Genomic DNA, 26,442 nt, shown 5'->3' with positions numbered 1-26,442 from the left:
TCCAAAGAAGACATACAGATAGCTAATAAAGACGTGAAAAGATGCTCAACATCACTCATTATTAGAGAAATGCAAATCAAAACAACAATGAGATACCACCTCACACCAGTCAGAATAGCCATCATCAAAAAGTCTATAAACAATAAATGCTAGAGAGGGTGTGGAGAAATGTAGATTGATACAGCCACTGTGGAAGACAGTATGGAGATTCCTTTAAAAACCAGGAATAAAACCACCACATGACTGAGCAATCCCATTATTAGGCATATAACCTGAGGAAACCAAAATTGAAGACGACACATGTATCCCAATGTTTACTGCACTACTATTTACAATAGCTAGAACATAGAAGCAACCTAGATATCCATTGACAGATGAAAGGATAAAGAAGCTGTGGTACATATATACAATGGACTATTACTCAGCCATAAAAAGGAATGCATTTGAGTCAGTTCTAATAATGTGGACATACCTAGAGCCTATTAAGCAGAGTGAAGTAAGTCAGAAAGAGAAATATAGATATCATATACTAAGGCATATATATGGAATCTAGAAAGATGGTACTGATGAATTTATTTTCAGGGCAGCAATGGAGAAACAGACATAGAGAACAGACTTATGGACATGAGGGGAGGGGAGGAGGGAGAGGGTAAGATTCAGAGAGAGTAACATGGAAACTTACAATACCATATGTAAAATAGATAGGCAATGGGAATTTGCTGTATGGCTCAGGAAACTCAAACAGGGGCTCTGTGACAATCTAGAAGGGTGGGATCAGGAGGGAGATGGGAGGGACATCCATGAGGGAGGGGATGTGGGTATACTTATGGCTGATTCTTGCTGATGTTTAACAGAAAATAAAATTATATAAAGCAATGACCCTTCAATTAAAAATAAATAAATTTTTTAAAAAGAAAACAAACAAAAAATAATTAGTTCAAAAGGGTTATAGACCTAAATGTATAACATAATTATAAAACTCCTACAAGATCTTATGCCAGTGCATAAGTGTGTCCAATTCTCTGTAACCCTTTGGATTGTAGCCCATGAGGCTCCTCAACATGGGGAATTTTTCAGGCAAGAATATTGGCGTGGGTTACCATTTCCTCCTCCAGGGGAATTTCCCAACCCAGGGACTGAACATACATCTCATGTATTTCCTGTATTACAGGCAGATACTATACCCATTGAGCCTTAGGGAAGCCTTACAAAGTAACATATGAAACCATATAGATGACTTGTTTGGTAATGCCTTTTTAGATACAACCCCAAAAGCATGATTGATGAAAGACCTGATAAAATGGACTTCATTCAAATTCAAAACTTCTGCTCTGCAAAAGACTTTCTTAAAAAATGAAAAGATAAGTCACAGACTGGAATATTTTATGCAAAGAACATTTCCGATAAAGGACTGGCATCCAAAATATACAAAGAAATCTTAAAACTTAACAATAGGGAAAATAAATTAAGACAAAGAGTTGAACACTACTGAGAGACTTTCACTTTCAAGAAGTAGGCAAAAGACATGAACACGTCCCTCATGAAAGATGATGTATAGATAGCAAATAAGCATATGGAAATATGTTCCAAATCAAATGTCATCAGGAAAAAGCAAATTACAACAGCAAACATTTACCATTATACACAAAGGAACATTTCATATAAGGATGGGCATGATAAATGACAGAAACGATAAGTACCTAACAGAAGCAGAAGACATTAAGAAGAGGTGATAAGAATACACAGAAGAACTACACAAAACAGGTCTTAATGACCCAGATAACCATGATGGTATGGTCACTCACTCAGAGCCACACATCTTGGAGTGTGAAATCAAGTGGCCTCAGGAAGTATTACTAAGAACAATCCTAGTGAAAGCAATGGAATTACAGCTGAGCTATCTCAAATCCTAAACAATGATGCTATTAAAGTGCAGCAATCAATATGTCAGCAAATTTGGAAAACCTACCAGTGGCCACAGGACTACTGGAAAAGGTCAATTTTCATTCCAACTGCAAAGAAGGGTAATGCTAAAGAATGTTCAAACTACTGTACAATTACACTCATTTCACATGTTAGCTAGGTAATGATCAAAATCCTTCAAGCTAAGCTTCAGCAGTATGTGAACTGAGAACTTCCAGATGTACAAACTGGATTTACAAAAGGCAGAGGAACCACAGATTGAATTGCCAACATTTGTTGGATCATAAAGAAAGCAAGGGAAGTCCAGAAGAATACCTACTACTGCTTCATTGACTACACGAATGTCTTTGACTGTGTGGACAACAACAAACCATGGAAAATTCTTAAAGAGATGGGAATACAAGACCACCTAACCTGTCTCATGAGAAACTGGTATGCAGGTCAAGAAGCAACAATTTGAACCAGACATAGAAAAATGGACTGGTTCAACATTGGGGAAAGAGTATCTCAAGGCTATATATTGTCACCCTGCTTATTTAACATGTATTCAGAGTACCTCATGTGAAATGCTAGACTGGATAAAACACAAATTAGAATCAAGATGCTGGGAGAAATGTTAAAGACCTCAAATATGCAGATGATACCACCAATGGCAAAAACTGAAGAGGAATTAAAGAGATTCTTGATGAGGGTAAAAGAGGAGAGTGAAAAGCTGGCTTAAAACTCAACATTCAAAACACTAAGATGATGGCATCTGGTCCCATCATTTGCTGGCAAATAGAAGAGAGAAAAGTAGAAGCAGTGACAGATTTTATTTTCTTTGGCTCCAAAATAACTGTGGGTGGTGATTGCAGCCATGAAATTAAAAGACACTGGTCCTTGGAAAGAAAGTTATGATAAACCTAGACAGCATACTAAAAATCAGCAACTTCACTTTGCCAACAGAATCTGTATAGCCAAAGCTATGGTTTTTCCAGCAGTAATGTACTGATGTGACAGTTGGACCATAAAGAAGGATGAGTGCTGAAGAATTGATACCTTCGAATTCTAGTCCTGGAGAAGACTCTTCAGAGTCCTTTGAGCTGCAAGGAGATCAAACCTTGAAGTTAATCATAAAGGAAATCAGCACTGAATATTCACTGGAAAGACTGAGGCTGAAGTTCAAGCTCCACTGCTTTGGCCACGTGATGCAAAGAGCCAACTCATTGGAAAAGAACTTAATGCTGGGAAATTCTGAAGGCAGGAGAAGAAGGAGGCAACAGATGACGAGATAGTTAGCATCATCAACTCAATGGACATGAGTTTGGGCAAACTCCAGGAGATAGTAAAACACAGGGAAGTCTGGCACGCTGCAGTCCATGAAGTCACAAAGAGCTGAACATGACTTAGCAACTAAACAACAATGAAAATACGTATTAAAGTGGGTGAAATCCAAATCACAGCCAAAATCAAAAGTTTGCAATGATGTGCAGCAACAAGAACTGTCATTCATGGCTGGTGAGATTGCAAAATGGTACAGCCACTTTGGAAAACAGTTAGGCAGTTTTTTACAAATCTAGACCTACTCATCACACAATCTAGAAATTGTATCCCTTAGAATTTACTGAAAAGAGCTGAAAATTTATATCCACATAAAAATCCGCACACAGATGTGTATGGAAGTTTTTTTCATTATTTCCAAAACTTGGGAGTAACCAATATATTCTTCATAAGGTGAAACAATGAAGAAACCATGGCACATCCATATAATGGAATATATACTATAATATATGCATACATATTATTCACTGACCAAAAGAAATGAGTTATGAAGCCACGAAAAGACATAGAGGAACTTTAAATGCATGTTGCTAAGTCAAAGAAGCCAATCTGAAAAAGCCATATTATACAACTCCAATTATATGACATTCTAGAAGAGGCAAAACACAGTAAAAAGATAAGTGTTTGTCAGGGGTCTGTGTGTCAGAAAAGGTAGAGGGAATCACAGGAGATTTTTAGGGCAGTGAAAATATTCTGTATGATGAGACTTTGATGTTGTATATATGCCATTAAATATTTGTAAAAAGTGATAAAATATTCAACACAGAAATTGAACCCTAAAGTAACTATGGACTTTAGCTAATAATATTGTGTTGACATAGGTTCATTAATTGGAACAAATGCAAGTTGTTAATAATAAAGGAAACCACACATGCACGATGTTAATAATAAGGGAAACTATATGGGGAGTGGTGGCAAGGAGAAAGGGAGTACAGTTTACCTTCGAACAGTGCAAGTGTTAAGGGCATAAGCCCCAACCCTGTGCAGTCAAAACTCTGCATATAGCTTTACACTCAGTCCTCCAGTATCTGAGGTTCTGTACCCATAAATTCAACCAAAGTCAGATCATGTAGTACTGTAGTATTCATTGAAAAGTACCCACATATAAGTGGACTCACAGAGCTCAAACACATGTTCAAAGGGCATCTGTATATGAAATCTCTGTATTTTCACTCAAAATTTTTCTACAAAACTAAAACTGCTCTAAATATCAAAGTCTATTAATATTAAAATGAATTAGATTTTAAATGTAAGAAAACAGTTATCACATAGATATAAATAAAACTATCACATTTAAATGTAAACATATAAATATAAACTCATGATTCCTAAAAGCAGATAAACACAAATAGATAATTTGTTTAAGAACACTAAAGACCACAATTTTTGTCAATATGTTCAACAGCCAAATTTAATGTCCTCTCAAGTATTATCTCACTGAAATGAATAGAGTGATTTCCCTTTAAACTCTCAGAATGGGAACTTGAGATAGAATAACCAAATCAAATTCCAGTCTTTATGGTACCCAGGTTGTAATGAGACAGAAATTCAAACAAAAAAGCAACACTCCAACTAATGAGGACAGAAAAAATGTCCAAAGTCAGCCATGATCTTGGCTCCAGGCCAAGTGTTAATGACCTACCATCATCATCCTCTCGTTTTCTACTTCGTTGAGCAATTCAGCAAATTCTTTGAAGGATTCAGCTGAAAGAACAGAATAAAAGATAAACCAAATTAATTATGGTACTTGAAGGGCAAGTGGGCAGAGGTCTAAGGGAAAAGAGGTAGAAACCAGTGCCACAACCCAATGGCACCACTACAGGTATCAAATCTAAGGACAAAAGAAGAAAAGTTCAGTACCTATTCAATTCAATATTGATTTCCTTTTTCCTTCTCTTTTCTTGGGGGAATGTTCCTACCTCAGCTTTTCCCTGCAGTTTTGATATATAATTGACATATAACATTCTGTAAGTTTAAAGTGACTTTGACAAGTGCTAAAAAATAAATAAAAGTTAAACATATAGTTATCATATGATTCAGCAATTCCATGCCTTGTATATTCGCAAAAGAACTGAAAACATATCCAGACAAACATTTCTGTACAAATATTGTTGACTGTTTTATTCATTGCTGTTTGTTGCTCAGTCAATTCAGTATGTCTGACTCTTTGCAACCCCATGGACTGCAGCACATCAAGCTTCCCTGGCCTTTACTCACTCCCAGAGTTTGCTCTAACTCATGTCCATTGTGTCGATGATGCTATACAACCACCTCATCCTGGCCCTCTTTTCCTTTTCTCTTCAATTTTGACCATCATCAGGGTCTTTTCAATGAGATGGCTCTTTTAATCAGGTGGCCAAAAGACTAGAGCTTCAGCTTCATTCATACCGATGAATATTCATGGTTGATTTCCTTTAGGATTGACTGGTTTGATGTCCTTGCTGTCCAAGAACTCTCAACAGTCTTCATCAGTATCACAGATTGAAAGCATCAATTCTTAAGCACTCAGCCTTCCTTATGGTCCAAATCTAACATCCTTACACAATTACTGGAGAAAAGAAAGCTTTGACTATACAGACCTTTGTCAACAAAGTGATGTTGCTACTTTTTAATATGTTGTTTAGGTTTGTCATACCTTTTTTCTTCCAAGAAGCAAATGTCTTTTAATTTCATGGTTTCAGTCACCGTCCACAGGGATTTTGGAGCCCAAGAAAATAAAATCTACCACAGTTTCCATTTTTTCCCCATCTATTTGCCATGAAGTGATGGGATCAGAGGCCATGATCTTAGATTTTAAACACTCAGTTTAAGCCAGCTTTTACACTCTCCTCTTTCACTATCATCAAGAGGCTTTTAAGTTCCTCTTCATTTTATATCGTTAGGGTGGTATCATCGGCATATCTGAAGTTATTGATATGATTCTCTGCAATCTTGATACCAGCTTGTGATTCAGGCAGCCTAATGTTTTGCATGATGGATTCTGCATAAAAGTTAAATAAGCAGGGTGACAAGACACAGCCTTGACATACTCCTTTCCTAATTAGGAACCAGTCTGCTGTTCCTTGTCTGGTTCTAACCGTTGATTCTTGACCTGCATGCAGGTTTCTCAAGAGGCAGGTAAATTGGTTAGTATTTCCATCTCTTTAACAATTTTCCAGTTTCTTGTGATCCACAAAATGGACCAGTACAAAATGAAGCAGGGCAAAGGCTAACAGAGTCTTGCCAAGGGAACACACTGGTCACAGCAAACAACCTCTTCCAATAACACAAGAGAAGACTCTACATACACATGGACATCACCAGATGGTCAATACTGAAATCAGATTGATTGTATTCTTTGCAGCCAAATGAAGAAGCTCTATACACTCAGCAAAACAAGATCAGGAGCTGACTATGGCTCAGATCACGAACTCCTTATTGTAAAATTCAGACTTAAACTGAAGAAAGGAGGGAAAACCACTACACCATTCAGGTATACCCTAAACCAAATCCTTTATTATTACACTGGAAGAGACAAATAAATTCAAGGGATTCTATTAAATTCAATAGATTCAAGATCTGACAGACAGAGTGTCTGAAGAACTATGGACAAAGGTTTGTGACATTGTACAAGAGGCAGTGATCAAGACCATCCCCAAGAAAAACAAATGCAAAAAGGCAAAATGGTTGTCTGAGAAGACCTCAAAATAGCTGAGAAAATGAGAAAAGTTAAGGCAAAGGAGAAAAGGAAAGATATACCCATTTGAATGCAGAGTTTCAAAAAATAACAAGGAAAGATAAGAAAGCTTTCTTCTGTGATCAGTGCAAAGAAAGTAGAGGAAAACAAGAGAATGAGAAAGACTAAAGATCTCTTCAAGAAAATTAGGGATACCAAGGGAATATTCTTGCAAAGATGGGCACAGTAAAGGACAGAAATGGTATGGACCTAACAGAAGCAGGAAATATTAAGATGTGACAAGAATACACAGAACTATACAAAAAAAGATATTCATGACCCAGATAACCATGATGGTGTGATCACTCACCTAGAGCAAGACATCCTGAAATACGAAGTCACGTGGGCCTTAGGAAGCATCACTATGAACAAAGGTACTGGAGGTGATGGACTGCCAGTTGAGCTACTTCAAATCCTAAAAGATGATGCTGTTAAAGTGCTGCACTCAATATGCTAGCAAATTTGGAAAACTCAACAGTGACGACAGAACTGAAAATGGTCAGTTTTCATTCCAATCCCAAAGAATGGCAATGCCAAATAATGTTCAAACTACCACACAATTGCACTCATCTCACACACTAGCAAAGTAATGCTCAAAATTCTCCAAGCAAGGCTTCAACAGAATGTGAACAATGAACTTCCAGATGTCCAGTGGATTTAGAGGAACAAGAGATCAAATTGCCACCATCCATTGGATCATAGAAAAAGCAAGAGAATTACAGAAAAACATCTACTTCTGCTTTATTGATTATGCCAAAACCTTTGACTATGTAGATCACAACAAACTGTGGAAAATTCTTTAAGAGATGGGAATACCAGGCCACCATACCAACCTCCTGAGAAATCTCTATGCAGGTCAAGAAGCAACAGTTGGAACTGGCCATGGAACAACAGACTAGTTCCAAATTGGGAAAGGAGCACATTAAGGCTGTATATTGTCAGCCTGCTTATTTATCTTCTATGCAGAGTATATCATGTGAAATGCCAGGCTTAATGAAGCACAAGCTGGAATCAAGATTGACGGAAGAAACGTCAGTAACCTCAGAAACACAGATGACACCACCCTTACTGCAGAAATTGAAGAGGAACTGAAGATCCTCTTGATGAAAGTGAAAGAGGAGAGTGAAACAGTTAGCTTAAAACTCAACATTCTAAAACTAAGACCATGGTATCTGGTCCCATCACTTCATGGCAAATAGATGGGCAAACAATGGAAACAGTGACAGACTTTATTTTCTTGGGCTCAAAAATCACTGCAGATGGTGACTGCAGCCATGAAATTAAAAGGTGCTTGCTCCTTGGAAGAAAATACATGACCCACCTAGACAGCATATTAAAAAGCAGACACATTACTTTGCTGACAAAGGTCCATTTAGTCAAAGCTATGGTTTTTCCAGTAGCCATATATGGATCTGAGAGTTGGACTATAAAGAAAGCTGAGCCCTGAAGAATTGATGCTTTTGAACTGTGGTGTTGGAGAAGACTCTTGAGAGTCCCTTGGACTGCAAGGAGATCCTACCAGTCAATCCTAAACGAAATCAATCCTGATTATTCATTGGAAGGACTAATGCTGAAGCTGAAACTCCAATATTTCAGCCATCTGATGTGAAGAACTGACTCACTGGAAAAGGCCCTGATGCTGGGAAAGATTGAAGGCAGGAGAAGAAGGGGACAACAGAGGATGAGATGGTTGGATACCATCACCAACTTGATGGACATGAGTTTGAGTAAGCTCCGGCAGCTGGTGATGGACAGGGAAGCCTGGCATGCTGCAGTCCATGGGTTTCCAAGAGTCGGACATGACTGAGCGAATGAACTGAACTGAACTATGATCCACACAGTCAAAGGCTTTAGCGTAGTCACTAAAGCAGAAGATGTTTTTCTGGAATGCCCTTGCTTCCTCTGACCAAACGGACGTTGGCAGTTGATCTCTGGATCCTCTGCCTTTTCTAAATCCAACTTGTATATCTGGAATTCCTGATTTCATGTACTGTTGAAGCTTAGCTTGAAGGATTTTGAGCATAAGCATGTGAAATGAACACAATTGTTAAGTAGTTTGAACACTGTTCATAATAGCCAAAAATAGAAAGAATGAAAGTATTCATCAATTGCTGAATGGTTACACAGTTGTGACACAGGTATACAAAGGAACAATTTGAAGCAGTAAAAAGAAACAAAGGATTGACACTCAGAATAACATGAAATAACCTTGAAAACATGCTTGGTCAAAGAAGTCAGTCAGAAAAAGCCACATATTATATTATTATTGTTTAAATGAAATGTCCAGACTAGGCAACTTCATAGAGACAGGAAGCAGATCAGTGGTTCATTGCATGTAGGGGGAAGGTGGCAATGGGGATTGATACTAACGGTTTGTGGTTTCTTTTGGCAGTGATGAAAATAATTTGGAATTCTGACAGTGATGTTTGTACAACTTTCTTCAAATATTAAAAGCCATTGTGCTGCACACTTTTAAATAGTACATTTCTGTGTAAATAATATCTTGATTTATAAAATAATCATTTAGCCAAAGTTCATTTATAGGCATCCTTCAGTTCAGTTTAGTTCAGTTACTCAGTCGTGTTCGACTCTTTGCGACTCCATGAATCGCAGCACACCAGGCCTCCCTGTCCATCACCAACTCCCGGAGTTCACTAAAATTCATGTCCATAAAGTCGGTGATGCCATGCAGCCATCTCATCCTCTGTCATCCCCTTCTCCTCCTGCCCCCAATCCCTCCCAGCATCAGAGTCTTTTCCAATGAGTCAACTCTTCGCATGAGGTGGCCAAAGTACTGGAGTTTCAGCTTTAGCATCAGTCCTTCCAAAGAAATCCCAGGGCAGATCTCCTTCAGAATGGACTGGTTGGATCTCATCGCAGTCCAAGGGACGCTCAAGAGTCTTCTCCAACATCACAGTTCAAAAGCATCAATTCTTCGGTGCTCAGCTTTCTTCACAGTCCAACTCTAACATCCATACATGACCACAGGAAAAACCATAGCCTTGACTAGATGGACCTTAGTCGGCAAAGTAACGTCTCTGCTTTTGAATATGCTATCTAGGTTGGTCATAACTTTCCTTCCAAGGAGTAAGCGTCTTTTAATTTCATGGCTGCAGTCACCATCTCCAGTGGTTTTGGAGCCCAAAAAAATAAAGTCTGACACTGTTTCCACTGTTTCCCCATCTATTTCCCATGAAGTGATGGGACTGGATGCCATGATCTTCGTTTTCTGAATGTTGAGCTTTAAGCCAACTTTTTCACTCTCCTCTTTCACTTTCATCAAGAGGCTTTCTAGTTCCTCTTCACTTTCTGCCATGAGGGTGGTGTCATCTGCATATCTGAGGTTATTGATATTTCTCCTGGCAATCTTGATTCCAGCTTGTGTTTCTTCCAGTCCAGCGTTTTTCATGATGTACTCTGCATGTAAGTTAAATAAGAAGGGTGACAATATACAGCCTTGATGTACTCCTTTTCCTATTGGGAACCATTCTGTTGTTCCATGTCCAGTTCTAACTGTGGCTTCCTGACCTGCATACAGATTTCTCAAAAGGCAGGTCAGGTGGTCTGGTATTCACATTCTTTCAGAATTTTCCACAGTTAGTATGGTTTAATTTTGAAGTTTTACTTCATCAATAATGAAGCCTTATTCATTTTAAAAGCCTAGCTGCTGATAGTAGCAGCTCCTCCCAACTCTGTTCGATCATCTGTTCAAATATTATTTAATAAGCCTTTTTTTTGGTTACCTCTACCTGGAGGTGCAGTGCAGGCATTGTGAAAGTGGCAAGAACTTACCTCTGCAGCAAGATGGATCTGAATTTGAAACCTAGTTCTACCATTTATTTTCTGTGTGCCCTTGAACAAGTTACTTAGCCTCTCAGAGTCTTAGTTTTCTTCCATTCAAATTAGGGATAATTACATGTATCTAATAAATTCATTGTGAGGATTAAACTCTGAATCAAAGGGCTTGACACAATTACCTTTTAGGAAATTACAATTTTCCTTTAAATGTTCCAGTATTAAATAATTACATTTCCTCTGTAGGCAAACTGATGTTCCCTCAAAAAGTACCAGAATAACAAAAATATCTCTCTGATTCCTTTTGTAATATAAAGTATTTAGGTACAGGAGATCAGTGAATATTTTCATTTTTCCTATTTATTCTTTCTGATTGTGTTATTCTTTATGCTCAATTTGAGATTTAATTTTCTATATTTACAACTGTGACTTCCTTAGGAGTGTGCAGCAACTTAAGCCCCCAAAGAAAGAAATGCATTGTCTGATGTCCTAAACTAATCTGGGTTTTTATCTTCTGTTTCTCTATCCTGTTCCCTCACTTAGAATCCTCTTCATCTCTTCAATTCAGTGCAGTAGCTCAGTCATGTCCAACTCTTTGCGACCCCATGGACTGCAGCACACCAGCCTTCCCTGTCCATAACCAATTCCTGCAGCTTACTTAAACTCATGTCCATAGAGTCAGTGATGCCATCCAACCATCTCATCCTGTCATCCCCTCCTCCTCCTGCCTTCAGTCTTTCCCAACATCAGGGTCTTTTTCTGATGAGTCAGTTCTTTGCATCAGGTGGCCAAAGTACTGGAGTTGCAACTTCAGCATCAGTCCTTCCAATGAATATTCAGGACTGATTTCCTTTAGGATGGACTGGTTTGATCTCCTTGCAGTCCAAGGGATTCTCAAGTGTCTTCTCCCACACCACAGTTCAAAAGCATCAATTCTTCAGGTCTCACATTTCTTTATAGTCCAACTCTCACATCCATACATGACTACTGGAAAAACCATACCTTTGACTACTTTTTTGTCAAAGTAATGTCTCTGATTTTTACCACATCTCTTACCACATCTATTGTTCTTTCTAATATACCACATGCTTTTTGGATCTACAGTCCCAAAAGAGCTCTTTAGGAACCCAAGGAGAAATAAAAGCAGAATGCAGGAAAATGGTTTTAGGTTTAATATGAAGGAATGGGTTTTCAGTGGAGTCATGCTGAAAGTGAGAAATGGCCTGCCTCAGGAGAGAATGTGACCCTGTTAGTTAGGGTGGGTTAACAGTTCTGGTCAAAGTGGCACTGGAGGTTTTCCACAGATGTGAGTTACTCAGTTTTATAACTGTGATAGTCCGGGGCACACCTAGAGAAGTTTGTTACCACTATTATCACTAGAGGTGTGTGATCAGGATGGCTGTTAATGCACGTTGCATGAAGAGCTATATAAAACCATCTGAGTGTGGAACACATATACACCCATGGCTGGTTCATGTCAAAGTATGGCAAAAACCAATACAATATTGTAAAGTAATTAGCCTCCAATTAAAATAAATTAATTTTTAAAATAAACTAAAAAAAGAAATAAGACCATCTGAGTCCTCTCTGTTACTGTGGACAGACTCTCTTACTATTTATATTGTTTTTGTTTTGGGCTTATTGTTCAAATTCTGATAGAACTGGGTCAAGGAGCTGATAGTTAAATATAATAAGAAAGAGACAAATATCAATAATCTTTTTTTTAATTTAAAGTTAAAGAAAAAAACACACACAGAAAGAACAAGAGGCCAACTGGGGTTTATGGTTCTCTGTACTACAAGAATAGAGTTTTATTGTTGCTGTCATTTTCTTTTGTTCAATCATTTTTTGTTTCAATATAAGAACACACTGTCAGGTAATTAAGCTTTATTTCCTGGCTCAAACTCTGGGTGTTCACTTCTACTTCTACTGTGGTATTATTTCACACCAACTAGGCTTTTTGAAACTTAGCAGATGGATCTAGGTATAAGTGTTATGAGGAAAGATGAAGTATTGCTCCCTAGATTATTCTAATATGTAGCCAGGGTTGAATATCTGCCTTACATTCTAGAAGGAGCAAAACTAACATTTTAAAAAGGCTTTTGTTGGTGCTTAGAGTTATGCATGTATTATCTTATTTAATCACAAAGCTTCCCTGATGGTTCAAATGCTAAAGAATTCACCTACAATACAGGAGACCAAGTTCAATCCTTGGATTGGAAAGATCCCCTGGAGAAGGAAATGGCAACCAACTCCACTGTTGTTTGAAAAATCCCATGGACAGAGGAACCTAAAAAGCTATGGTTTCAAGAAGTTGCAAAGAGTTGGACATGACTGGATGACTAACACATTCAACACAAACATGAAGTAACTCTATGAGACAGGAATTATTATTTCTAGGTAACAAACCTGGGTCTCAGAGAATTTGAGTAACTTGCCAAAGGTCACAGAGTTAGTAATTCATATGTGCTTTCTATTCAACCATAGTGCTGTTAACACAGGAAAAATAACACAGTATTTTACAAAAATTGTTAGAAACTAATTGTTTTATTCCATCTTTATAATGACTCTGAAGTAACAATTAGTAATATCTTTGTTTTATGGGCAAGGAAATTGAGGCATGAAAGGGCTAAATTGAGAGAAATTTCTCTAGATCAATGAGTACTGTGGGGAACTAAACTCAATTCTCAGGATTATTGTACCATTTTCCTTTAGAAAGTATATCCATTACTACTCCCTAAATCTATGCTTATCTATGAAATGAAAGTAATTCTAGCTACTCCTAAGGGTGACTGTGAGGATAAAATGAGTTGGATATAAAAGAACTCTCAGAAAATTGCAGGCAAATATCCTTGATGTACACAGATGCAAAAATTCTCAAAAATATACAAGTAAGCAGAATTCAGCAGCACATTAAATGGATCATATACCATGTTCAAGTAGGATTCACCTCTGGGATGCCAAGAGAGTTTAACATAAGCATATCAATAAGTGTGATATGTCACATTAACAGAATGAAAAATAAAAATCATATGATCATCTCAATAGATGTGGAAAAAGCATTTGAAAAAACTGTGTTTTGTCATTAAAACTCTAAAAAAATTAGGTACACAAGGAACTTACCTCAACATAATCAAGGCTATATATGACATGCCTATAGCTAATGTCATGCTGCTGCTGCTGCTGCAGCTAAGTTGCTTCAGTCGTGTCCAAATGTGTGCGACCACACAGACAGCAGCCCACCAGGCTCCCCTGTCCCTGGGATTCTCCAGGCAAGAACACTGGAGTGGGTTGCCATTCCCTTCTCCAATGCATTAAAGTGAAAAGTGAAAGTAAAGTCACTCAGTCGTGCCCAACTCTTAGCGACCCCATGGACTGCAGCCTACCAGGCTCCTTCATCCATGGGATTTTCAAGGCAAGAGTACTGGAGTGGGTTGCCATTGCCTTCTCCACTAATGTCATGCTCCATGGTGAAAGGCTGAAAGGTTTTCCTCTAGGATGAGGAACAAGACAAGTGTGCCCATTCTCAACATTCCTATTAAACAGAGTACTAAAAGTCCTAGCCAGAGCAATCAGACAACAAAAAGAAAACAAATGCAACGCAATTAGAAAGGAGGAATTTAAACTGTTTTTATGAACATGACATGATTTTATATACAGAAAAATCCTAACGATTCCACCAAAAAACTGATATATAACCAACAAATCCAGGAAAGTTAATGGATAAAAATCAAAATAGAAAATTCAGAAAAATTTCTATATACTAATAGTGAATTAGCTGAAAAAGAAAGAAAATGATACCATTTACAATAACAGCAAAAAATAAAATAAATAGAAATAAATTTAACTGAGGTGAAAAATCGCTATGCTGAAAACTAAAAAAAAATCCCACAAGAGAAAATGAAGAGATACAAATGGCAGAATATCCTATCTTCATGGATTAGAAGAATTAAAATTGTTAAAATGACAATACCTAACGACATCTATGAAGTGAAGTGAAGTGAAGTGGCTCAGTCGTGTCCGACTCTTTGCGATTCCATGGACTGTAGCCTGTCAAGCTCTTTATGTACAATATAATCCTTATCAAGATCCCATTGCCATTTTTTTCAGTAGTAGAAAAATAATTCTAAACTTTGTGTGGAACCTCTAATAGCCAAAGTAGTCTTGAGAAAGAAAAACAAAGTGGAAGACATCACACTTCCTGATTTCAATCTATATTTTAAATCTATAGTAATAAAAATAGCACAGCATTAAAAACAGATACTTATGGGACAAAAGTAAGACCCATAAATAGAGCCATGCCAATACTGGATAAGAGAACCAAGAATATTCAATGAAGCAAAGACATTTTTTCCCAATAAATGATAGTGCAAAAATTGGATGTTCACATGTAAAAGAATGAAACTAGACCTTATCTTATGCCATTCACAAAAATTAATTTGAAATGGATTAAAGACCTAAATGTGAAACCTGAAGCCACAAAACCAGAAGAAAACAAAGGAAAAGCTTTTCAACATTCGCTTGGCGATGAGTTTTGAATGTGATACCTAAAACACAAACAACAAAATTTTAAAAGTGAGACTACATCAAACAAGACTTTCAAACAGCAAAAGAAATGAGTAGCAAAATGAAAAGGCAACCTGTGAAATCAGAGATAATATTTGCAGATCCTACGTCTAATAAAGGGTAAATATCCAGAATACATAAAGGATTCATCAAGTCAATAGCAACAATAATAATTCAATTAAAAATAGATGAAGGAACTGAACAAGAATTTTGCCAAAAAAGATATTGAAACAGCTCAGGTAAATAAAAAAGTGCTTAGAATCACTATACATTCAGTTCCGTTCAGTTCAGTCATTCAGTCATGTCTGACTCTTTGCGACCCCATGAACTGTAGCACACCAGGCCTCCCTGTCCATCACCAACTCCCAGAGTTCACTAAAATTCATGTCCATAGAGTCGGTGATGCCATTCAGCCATCTCATCCTCTGTCATCCCTTTCTCCTCCTGCCCCCAATCCTTCCCAGCATCAGAGTCTTTTCCAATGAGTCAACTCTTCGCATGAGGTGGCCAAAGTACTGGAGTTTCAGCTTTAGCATCATTCCTTCCAAAGAAATCCAAGGACTGATCTCCTTTAGAATGGACTGGTTGAATCTCCTTGCAGTCCAAGGGACTCTCAAGAGTCTTCTCCAACACCACACTTCAAAAGCATCAATTCTTCAGCGCTCAGCTTTCTTCACAGCCCAACTCTCGCATCCATACATGACTACTGGAAAAACCATAGCCTTGACTAGATGGACCTTTGTTGGCAAAGTAATATCTCTGCTTTTGAATATGCTATCTAAGTTGGTCATAACTTTCCTTCCAAGGAGTAAACGTCTTTTAATTTCATGGCTGCAATCACCATCTGCAGTGATTTTGGAGCCCAAAAAAATAAAGTCTGACACTGTTTCCATTCTTTCCCCATCTATTTCCCATGAAATGATGGGACCAGATGCAATGATCTTCGTTTTCTGAATGTTGAGCTTTAAGCCAATGTTTTCACTCTCCTCTTTCACTTTCATCAAGAGGCTCTTTAGTTCCTCTTCCCTTTCTGCCAGAAGGGTGGTGTCATCTGCATATCTGAGGTTATTGATATTTCTTTCGGCAATCTTGATTCCAGCTTGTGCTTCTTCCAGCCCAGCATTTCTCACTAACCATTAGAAATGTGCAAATTGAAACCATAATGAAACATACAAATCAAAATCAACTTATGCCTCTTATAATGAGTAGTATTAAAAGGATAAAAGATAGGAAGTTTGGAGACAAGATGATGGAGTAGAAGTATTTGAGCTAACCTCCTCTCATGAAAAGACCAAAATCACAACTAACTGTTATCCAACCATAGAAAGTAAGACTTAAACCTACCAAAAATGGTATTTTACATATAAGGACAAAGAAAATACCACTAGGTAGTAGGAGTGCACTCTCTATACAGTCAAATCCCATACCAGCAAGATGGGCAACCCATGAATTGAAAATAATTATATAGTAAAAGTTTTCCCATAAGAGTGAGAGTTCTGAGCTCCATGTCAACTTCCCCAGTCTGGGGTCAGGAGGCAGGAAGAGAGACCTCAGAGCATTTAACTTTGAAGGCTAGCAGAACTTGATCACAGGAAGCCCACAAAACTGGGGGAAACAGAAACTCTATTCCTAGAGGGTGGACACAAGGACTTGTGTGCACAGGGCCTCAGAAAAAGCAATGACCTCATAGGAACCTAGGCCAGACCTACCTGAATTTCTTTCAGGGTTTTCTGGGGTGCTTAAGGGTAGCTCTGCTTCTTTCTAGGGGACAAGGACACTGGAAGTGGAAATATTAGGAGTACTCATTCAACTGAGCTCAACTAAAGACCAGCATTATGTCAGTAAGACCTGGTCCCACCAAATACCCTGTAGGCTCTAATGCTGAGATGCATCAGCCCAAACAACCAGCACAGTGGGAATGCAACCCCACCCATTAACCAACAGGCTGCTTTAAGTCTTCCTGAGCCCACAACAGCCTCTAAAATCACTCCTTGACATGGCACTGCCCTCCAGAGGGACAATATGCAGTTATACCCACCAGTAGAAGGGCACCAGTCCCTCCCACCAGGAAGCAAATAAAAGCATATTAGGCCAGCCTCACTCACCAGGGGACATACACCAGAAGCAAGAGGAGTGACAGTCCTGCAGCCTATAGAACAGATACCACAAACATGGAAATTTAGACAAAATGAAACACAAGAGAAAGGAACAGAGTAAAAACCCATAAAACAACTAAGTGAACTGGAGATAGACAATATGCCTAAAAAAGAATTCAGAGTAATGGCAGTAAAGATCCAAAGCTGCAAAAGAAGAACAGAGGAGAAGATACAAGAAATGCTTAACAAAAAGCTAGAAGATGAACAAATAGAACTGAACATTACAATAACTGAAGTGAAAAATACACTAGAAGGAATCAGTAGGAGAATAAATGTGGCAAAAGAATGGATAAGTAAGCAGGAAGATAGAATGGGGAAAATCACTGCAAAGGAAGAGAGAATAGGGAAAAAATTTTAATGAGAACAGCTTAAGAGCCCTTTAGGACAACTTACACACACCAATATTTGCATTATAGGGGCGCCAGAAGGAGAAGAAAAAAAGGGCTTAATAAAATATTTAGAGAGATAATAGCTGAAAACTTCATTAACATGGGTAAGGAAATAGTCACCCAAGTTCTGGAAGTTCAGAGAGTCCAAGGCAGGATAAACACAAGGAGAAACATGATGAGACACATAGTAATCAAATTGACAAAACTTAGAAACAAGGTGAAAATATTAAAAAGAAACAAGGGGAAAGCAACAAATCACACATGAGAATTTCCATAAAGTTATTAGCTGATTTTTATCAGAAACTTGGCAAGCCAGAAGGAATAGAATGATATATTTAAAAGGATGGGGGACTTTCCTGGTGATTCAGTGATTAAGACTCCATGCTTCCAGTGCAGGGAGCATGGATTCAATCCCTCATCAAGGAACTAGGCTCTCACATGATACATGGTGTGGCAAACATAAATAATTAAATGAAAGTGATGAAAGGGAAGAACCTTCAACCAAGAATACTCTATCCATCAAGGTGCTCATTCAGTTTCAACGGACAAATAAAAAATTAACAGGGAAGCAAAAGCTAACAGAATTCAGCACAGCTAACAGAATTCAGTTGGTTTGGAAACCAACTTTACAACAAATGCTAAAGTAATATCTCTAGGCAAAAAAGAAAAGGGCACAGCTAGAAAAAAGAAAATGATGAATGGGAAAGCTCATTAGTAAAGGCAAACATACAATAAAGTTAGGAAACCATAAACACACAAAAAAGATATCAAAACCAAACAACATAATACGAGGAGAGTACAAATGAAGGGATATTGGTAATGCATTTGAAATTAAGAGGCCAGCAACTTAGAATAATCTTGTATATATGTAGATTGCAATATAAAAATCTAATGGTAACTGCAAAGCAAAAATCTATAACAGATATATATATACACACACAAAAGTGATCCAAACACAACACTACAGATAGTCATAAAAACTGAGAAGAGAACAAAAGAGGAAAGAAAGAAAACAGACCTACAAAAACCAATCCAAAACAATTAACAAAATGGCAATAAGAACATACATACTGGTAATTAACTTAAATGTGAAAGGATCAAATGCTCCAGCCAAAAGACATGGACTGACTGAACAATTACAAAATCAAGACCTGTATGTATGCTGTCAGAGAGATTAATTTCACATCTAGGGGCACATACTGAAAGTGAGGGGATGGAAAAGGGTATTCCTGGAAAACTATAATCAAAACAAAGAGTAGCAATATTCATCAAAAATAAAATAGGCCTTAATATATAGATTGTTAAAAGAGACAAAGAAGGACACTACATAATGTTCAAGATCAATCCAATAAGGAAAAGATATAAAAATTATACATATATATGCACTCTTTGCAACCCCATGGACTATAGCCCACCAGGCTCTGCTGTCCATGGGATTCTCTAGACAGGAATACTGGAGTGGGTTGTAATTTCTTCCTCCAGGGGATCTTCCTGACCCAGGGATCAAATCTGCATTTCTTATGTCTCCTGCATTGGCAGGCAGGTTGTTTACCACCAGTGCCACCTGGGAACATGACTGAAGGGACATAGCATAGTAAATACATTCACTCAACAAAGGAGCACCTCAATACACAAGGCAAATGCTAACAGCCATAAAAGGAGAAACAGTGGCACAATGATAGTGAGGGACTTTAACATTTCACTTGCAGCAATGAACAGATCACCCAGACAGAAAATCAGTAAGGACACAGACCTTAAATGACATACTAGACTTAACTGATATTTATTAACCCAAAAGCAATAGAATGCACATTCTTTTCAAGTGCACATGAAACATTCAACAGGATAGATCTTATTCTGGGCCAAAAAGTAGGCCTCAGTAAATTTAAGAAAACTGAAATATCAAACATTTTTTCAGAACACAACACTATGATATCAGAAATTAACTGCAAGAAAGAAATAACTGTAAAAAAAAATCAACATCTGCAGGCTAAAAAATATTATACTAAACAATAAATGTATCACTGAAGAAATCAAAGAGGAAATCAAACTATATCTAGAGATAAAAGACAATGAAAACATGATGATGAAAACCTGTTTAAACAGGAAAAGCAGTATTAAGAGGGAAGTGTATAGCAATAATACCTTACCTAAAAAACAAGAAAATTTTCAAATAAACAAACTCACCTTGTATCTACAGGAATAACAACAACAACAAAAAAAAAAATCTCAAAGTTAGTTGAAGGAAGTAAAGAACAAAACAGAAATAAATGAAATAGAGATGAAGAAAAGAACATTAAAGATCAATGAAAATATAAACAAAATGGATAAACATTAACCAGAACCACACAGAAAAAAAAAAAAAAAGGAAGGAGGGCTCAAGTCAGTAAATTCAGAATTGAAAAAGAAGTTACAACTGACAACACAGAAATGCAAAGAATTCTTAAAGACTACTAAAAGCAACTGTATGACATTAAAATGGAAAACCAAGAAGAACTAGACAAATTCTTAGAAAGTATAAGCTTCTAAGACTGAACCAGGAAGAACTTCAAAAAAAAAAAAAATGAGCAGATCAACCACAAGAAATTAAATACAAACTGTGACTTAAAAGCTCCCAACAGTCAAAAGTCCAGGACAAGATGGCTTCACAGGCAAATTCTATCAAATATTTATAGAAGATTTAAAACCTATACTTTTCAAACTACAATGCCAAAAAGTTGCAAAGGAAGGAACACTCTCAAACTCATTCTATGAGTCCAACATCACCCGGATACCACAACCAAGAAAATATACCACAAAAAAGAATATTAAAGGCCAATATCAATGGTGAATATAGATGCAAAAATGTTCAACAAAATAACAGTTAACTGAATTCAAAAATACACTAAAAGGATCATAGACCATGATCACATGGGATATATTTCAGGGATACAAAAATTTTTCAATATCCACAAATCAATTACTGCAGTACACTCCATCAACAAATTGAGGAATTAAAAACCATATGATCATCTCAATAGATGTAGAAAAATCTTTTGACAAAATTACCCATATATGATTAAAAAAAAAAAAAAACACCTCTCCACAGTATTTCCCAGGCAATCCAGTTAAGACTTTGTCTTTCAATTAAGGCTTGTGGGTTTGACCTCTTGCTGGAGAGCTGAGATCCCACATGCTCCATGACCAAAAAAAAAAAAAAAACAGAAGTAATACTGTAAGAAATTTAATAGAAAAAAACCTGAAAACATTTCTCTAAGAATAGAAAGAAGACAAGGATGTCCACTCTGCATTCACACATTTTTATTCAACATAGTATGGAAGTCCAAGTCACAGATGATAGGATACTATAAATAAAAAGCCTAAAGATGCTACCAAGAAACTACTAGAGCTCATCAGTGAATTTAGTACAATCAGTCAGTCAGTTCAGTCGCTCAGTCATGTCTGACTCTTTGCGACCCCATGAATCGCAGCATGCCAGGCCTCCCTGTCCATCACCATCTCCCGGAGTTCACTCAGACTCACGTCCATCGAGTCAGTGATGCCATCCAGCCATCTCATCCTCTGTCGTCCCCTTCTCCTCCTGCCCCCAACCCTCCAAGCATCAGAGTCTTTTCCAATGAGTCAACTCTTCGCATGAGGTGGCCACAGTACTGGAGTTTCAGCTTTAGCATCAGTCCTTCCAAAGAACTCCCAGGGCTAATCTCCTTCAGAATGGACTGGTTGGATCTCCTTGCAGTCTAAGAGACTCTCAAGAGTCTTCTCCAACACCACACTTCAAAATCATCAATTCTTCAGTGCTCAGCTTTCTTCACAGTCCAACTCTCACATCCATACATGACCACAGGAAAAACCATAGCCTTGACTAGATGGACCCTAGTCGGCAAAGTAATGTCCCTGCTTTTGAGTATGCTATCTAGGTTGGTCATAACATTCCTTCCAAGGAGTAAGCGTCTTTTAATTTCATGGCTGTAATCACCATCTGCAGTGATTTTGGAGCCCCCCGCCAAAAAATGAAGTCTGACACTGTTTCCACTGCTTCCCCATCGATTTCCCATGAAGTGATGGGACCGGATGCCATGATCTTCATTTTCTGAATGTTGAGCTTTAAGCCAATTTTTTCACTCTCCTCTTTCACTTTCATCAAGAGGCTTTTTAGTTCCTCTTCACTTTCTGCCATAAGGGTGGTGTCATCTGCATATCTGAGGTTATTGGTATTTCTCCTGGCAATCTTGATTCCAGCTTGTGTTTCTTCTAGTCCAGTGTTTCTCATGATGTACTCTGCATAGAAGTTAAATAAGCAGGGAGACAATATACAGCCTTGACTTTCTCCTTTTCCTATTTGAAACCAGTCTATTGTTCCATGTCCAGTTCTAAATGTTGCTTCCTGACCTGCATACAGATTTCTCAAGAGGCAGGTTAGGTGGTCTGGTATGCCCATCTCTTTCAGAATTTTCCACAGTTTATTGTGATCCACACAGTCAAAGGCTTTGGCATAGTCAATAAAGAAGAAATAGATGTTTTCCTAGAACTCTCTTGTGTTTTCCATGATCCAGTGGATGTTGGCAATTTGATCTCTGGTTCCTCTGCCTTTTCGAAAACCAGCTTGAACATCTGGAAGTTCACGGTTCATGTGTTGCTGAAGCCTGGCTTGGAGAATTTTGAGCATTACTTTACTAGCATGTGAGATGAGTGCAATTGTGTGGTAGTTTGAGCATTCTTTGGCATTGCCTTTCTTTGGGATTGGAATGAAAACTGACCTTTTCCAGCCCTGTGGCCACTGCTGAGTTTTCCAAAGTTGCTTGCATATTGAGTGCAGCACTTTCACAGCATCATCTTTCAGGATTTGAAACAGCTCAACTGGAATTCCATCACCTCCACTGTCTTTGTTCAGAGTGATGCTTTCTAAGGCCCACTTGACTTCACATTCCAGGATGTCTGGCTCTAGGTGAGTGATCACACCATCGTGATTATCTGGGTGGTGAAGCTCTTTTTTGTACAGTTCTTCTGTGTATTCTTGCCACCTCTTCTTAATATCTTCTGCGTCTGTTAGGTCCATACCATTTCTGTCCTTTATCGAGCCCATCTTTGCATGAAATGTTCCCTTGGTATTTCTAATTTTCTTGAAGAGATCTCTAGTCTTTTCCATTCTGTTGTTTTCCTCTATTTCTTTGCATTGATCACTGAAGAAGGCTTTATTATCTCTTGTCGCTATTCTTTGGAATTCTGCATTCAGATGCTTATATCTTTCCTTTTCTCCTTTGCTTTTTGCCTCTCTTCTTTTCACAGCTATTTGTAAGGCCTCCCCAGACAGCCATTTTCCTTTTTTGCATTTCTTTTCCATGGGGATGGTCTGGATCCCTGTCTCCTGTACAATGTCATGAACCTCATTCCATAGTTCATCAGGCACTCTATCAGATCTAGGCCCTTAAATCTATTTCTCACTTCCACTGTATAATCATAAGGGATTTGATTCAGGTCATACCTGAATGGTCTAGCAGGATACAAAATTAATACAAAAAAGTCTGTCGAATATCTATACACTAACAACAAAAGATCAGAAAGAAAAATTAAGGAAATTATCCCAAATCATCACGTCAGCAACACAATAAAATACCTAGGCATAAAGGTACCTAAGGAGGCCAAACACAAGTACTCCAAAAACTGTAATGAAGGAAACTGAAGATAACAGAAACAGGTTTGGAAAGATATAACATTTTCTTCGACTGGAAGAACTGATTTAGTCAAAATGACTCTAATACCCAAGGTAATCTACTGGTTGAATGAAATCCCTATCAAAATAACAGTTGTTTTTTTTTTTTTTTTTTTTTTTTTGCTGATCTAAAAGCAAAAGCTCTTAAAATTTCTATGAAAACACAAAGGATGCCAAATAGCCAAAGCAATTTAGAAGGAAAAAAAAAAAGTTCTGGAGGAATCAGGAAGCAAAACATATGGTACTGGCACAAAGATAGGCTTCTGGATGAGTGGAACAAGATAGAAAGCCCAGAAAGAAACCCAGACACATTTAGTCAATTGGTCGAAGATAAAAAAGTCAGGAATATACAATTGAAAAATGACAGCATTGTCAATTATTGGTGCTGGGAAAACTGGAGAGCTACATGTAAAAGAAGAAATCAGGACATTCTAACACCATACAGTTCAAAGTTCAATTGATGTTTTTGAACTGTGGTATTGGAGAAGACTCTTGAGAGTCCCTTGGACTGCAGGGAGATCAAACCAGTCCATCCTAAAGGAAATCAGTCCTGAATACTCATTGGAAGGACTGATGCTGATTCTGAAATTCCAATACTTTGGCCAGCTGATGCCAAGAACTGACTCAGTGGAAAAGACCCTGATGCTGGAAAAATTTGATGGTAGGAGAAGAAGGGGATGACAGAGGATGAGATGGTTGGATGGCATCACCGATTCAATGGACATGAGTTTGAGTAAACTCCGGGAGTTGGTGATGGACAGGGAGGCGTGGTGTGCTGCAGTCCATAGGGTCGCAGAGTAAGACACAACTGAGCAACTGAACTAACACCATACAAAGAAATAAACAAATGTAACCTAATTAAACTTAAAAGCTGTTGCACAGAAAAGGAAACTGTAAACAAAGATAAAAGACAACCCAAAGAATGGGAGAAAAGATTTGCAAACAGCACAAGGAATTAATGTCCAAAATATACAAACTGCTCATGCAGCACAATATCAAAAAATAAATAGCCCAATTAAAAAAATGAGCAGAATATTTCAATATGTATTTCTCAAAATAACACATGCAGATGGCCAAAAACACATGAACAGATGTTTAATAGCACTAATTACTAAAAAAATGCAAATTTAACCTGCAATGAGGTATCACCTGACACTGGTCAGAATGGCAATCATCAAAAAATCTACAACAATGATGGAGAGCATATGGAGAAAAGGGAAGTCTCCTACACTCTTGGTGGGAATATAAATTGGTATAGAGGTTCCTTAAGAAACTAAAAATAGAGCTACATACAGATGGCCAAAAATCACATGAAAAGATGCTCAACATCTCTAATTATTAAAGAAATGAAAATCTAAACTGTAGTGAGGTATCATCTCATATTGGTCAGAATACTCATCAAAAAAGTCTACAAACAATAAATGATGGATTCCCACCAACAATGCAAAAAGGTTTCCTTTTCTGAACATCCGCTATGGCATTAATTTTTTGTAGATTTTTAAATGATGGCCATTCTGACTGGTGTGATGTGATACCTTGTTGTAGTTTTGATTTGCATTTCTCTAGTAACAAGCAATGTTGAGCATCTTTTCATGTGTTTGTTGCCCTTCTATATGTATTCTTTGGGAGAATGTCTGTTTGGGTTTTTTCACTCATATTTTTTTTATTGGGTTGTTTGTTTTTCTGGTATTGAGCTGCATCAGCTGTGTATGTTTTGGAAATTAATCCACTGTCAGCTGTTTCACTTGAAATTATTTTCTCCCATTCTGAGGGTTGTCTTTTTAAACTTGTTTATTTTCTTTGCTATGAAAAAGCTTTTATGCTTAATTAAGTCCCATTTATTCACTTTTCTTTTTAGTTCGTTAATCTAAGTGAGGATCTTGCATGATGTATGTCAAAGAGTGCACTGCCCATGATTTCCTCTAAGAGCCTGATCGTTTCTGGCCTTACATTTACATCTTTTAACCATTTTGTGTTTATTTCTGTGTATGGTGTTAGAAAGTATTCTAGTTTCATTCTTTTACATGGAGCTGTACAGTTTTCCCAGTACCACTTATTGAAGACGTGGTCTTTTCTACATTGTGCATTCTTGCCTCCCTTGTCAAAGACAAAGTGCCCATAGGTGCTTTCTAACTTGTTCCATTGGTCTTTATTTCTGTTTTTGTGCCAATACCATGCTGTCTTAATGACTGCAGTTTGTAGCATAGTCTGAAGAAACAAAAGTTGTTGGCAAGTAAAGGTCCATCTAGTCAAAGCTATGGTTTTTCCAGTAGTCATGTATGGATGTGAGAGTTGGACTATAAAGAAAGCTAAGTGCCAAAGAACTGACGTTTTTAGAAGACTCTTGAGAGTTCCTTGGACTGCAAGGAGATCCAAACAGTCTATTCTAAAAGAATCAGCCCTGAATATTCATTGGAAGGACTGATGCTAAAGCTGAAACTTCAGTACTTTGGCCACCTGATGCAAAGAACTGACTCACTGGAAAAGATCCTGATGCTGGGAAAGATTTAAGATGAGAGGAGAAGGGGACAACAGAGGGTGAGATGGTTGGATGGCATCACTGACTCAATGGACATGAGTCTGAGTAAACACTGGGAGTTGGTGATGGATAGGGAGGCCTGGCGTGCTGCAGCCCAAGGGGTTGCAAAGAGTCAGACATGACTGAGCGACTGAACTGAACTGAAGGGAGGTTGATTCCTCCAGCTCCATTCTTCTTTTTCAAAGCACTTTGGCTTTGTCTTAATGACTGTGGCTTTGTAGTATAGTATCAAGTCAGGAAGCTTCATTTCTCCAGCTCCATTCTTCTTTTTGAAAGTACTTTGGCTATGCAGGCTCTTTGTCTTTCCATACAAATTGTGAAACTGATTG

General features: G+C 37.8%; 1 protein-coding gene across 1 annotated transcript in view; it reads right to left on the bottom strand.

Moving 5' to 3' along the window:
• The window catches only part of OPHN1 (oligophrenin 1), a 578,606-nt gene that overhangs the window by 357,782 nt on the left and 194,382 nt on the right, over window positions 1-26,442 (bottom strand). The window contains exon 4 of the mRNA XM_018043623.1: window positions 4,886-4,947. Within this exon, the coding sequence (XP_017899112.1) occupies window positions 4,886-4,947 (62 nt within the window). The remainder of the gene's footprint in view (window positions 1-4,885; window positions 4,948-26,442) is intronic.

The sequence above is a fragment of the Capra hircus genome (assembly GCF_001704415.2).
Source record: "Capra hircus breed San Clemente chromosome X unlocalized genomic scaffold, ASM170441v1, whole genome shotgun sequence".
NCBI classification, from domain to species: Eukaryota; Metazoa; Chordata; class Mammalia; order Artiodactyla; family Bovidae; genus Capra; species Capra hircus.
Note: the sequence above shows the minus strand (reverse complement) of the source record. Positions and strands in the feature narration are given on the sequence as shown.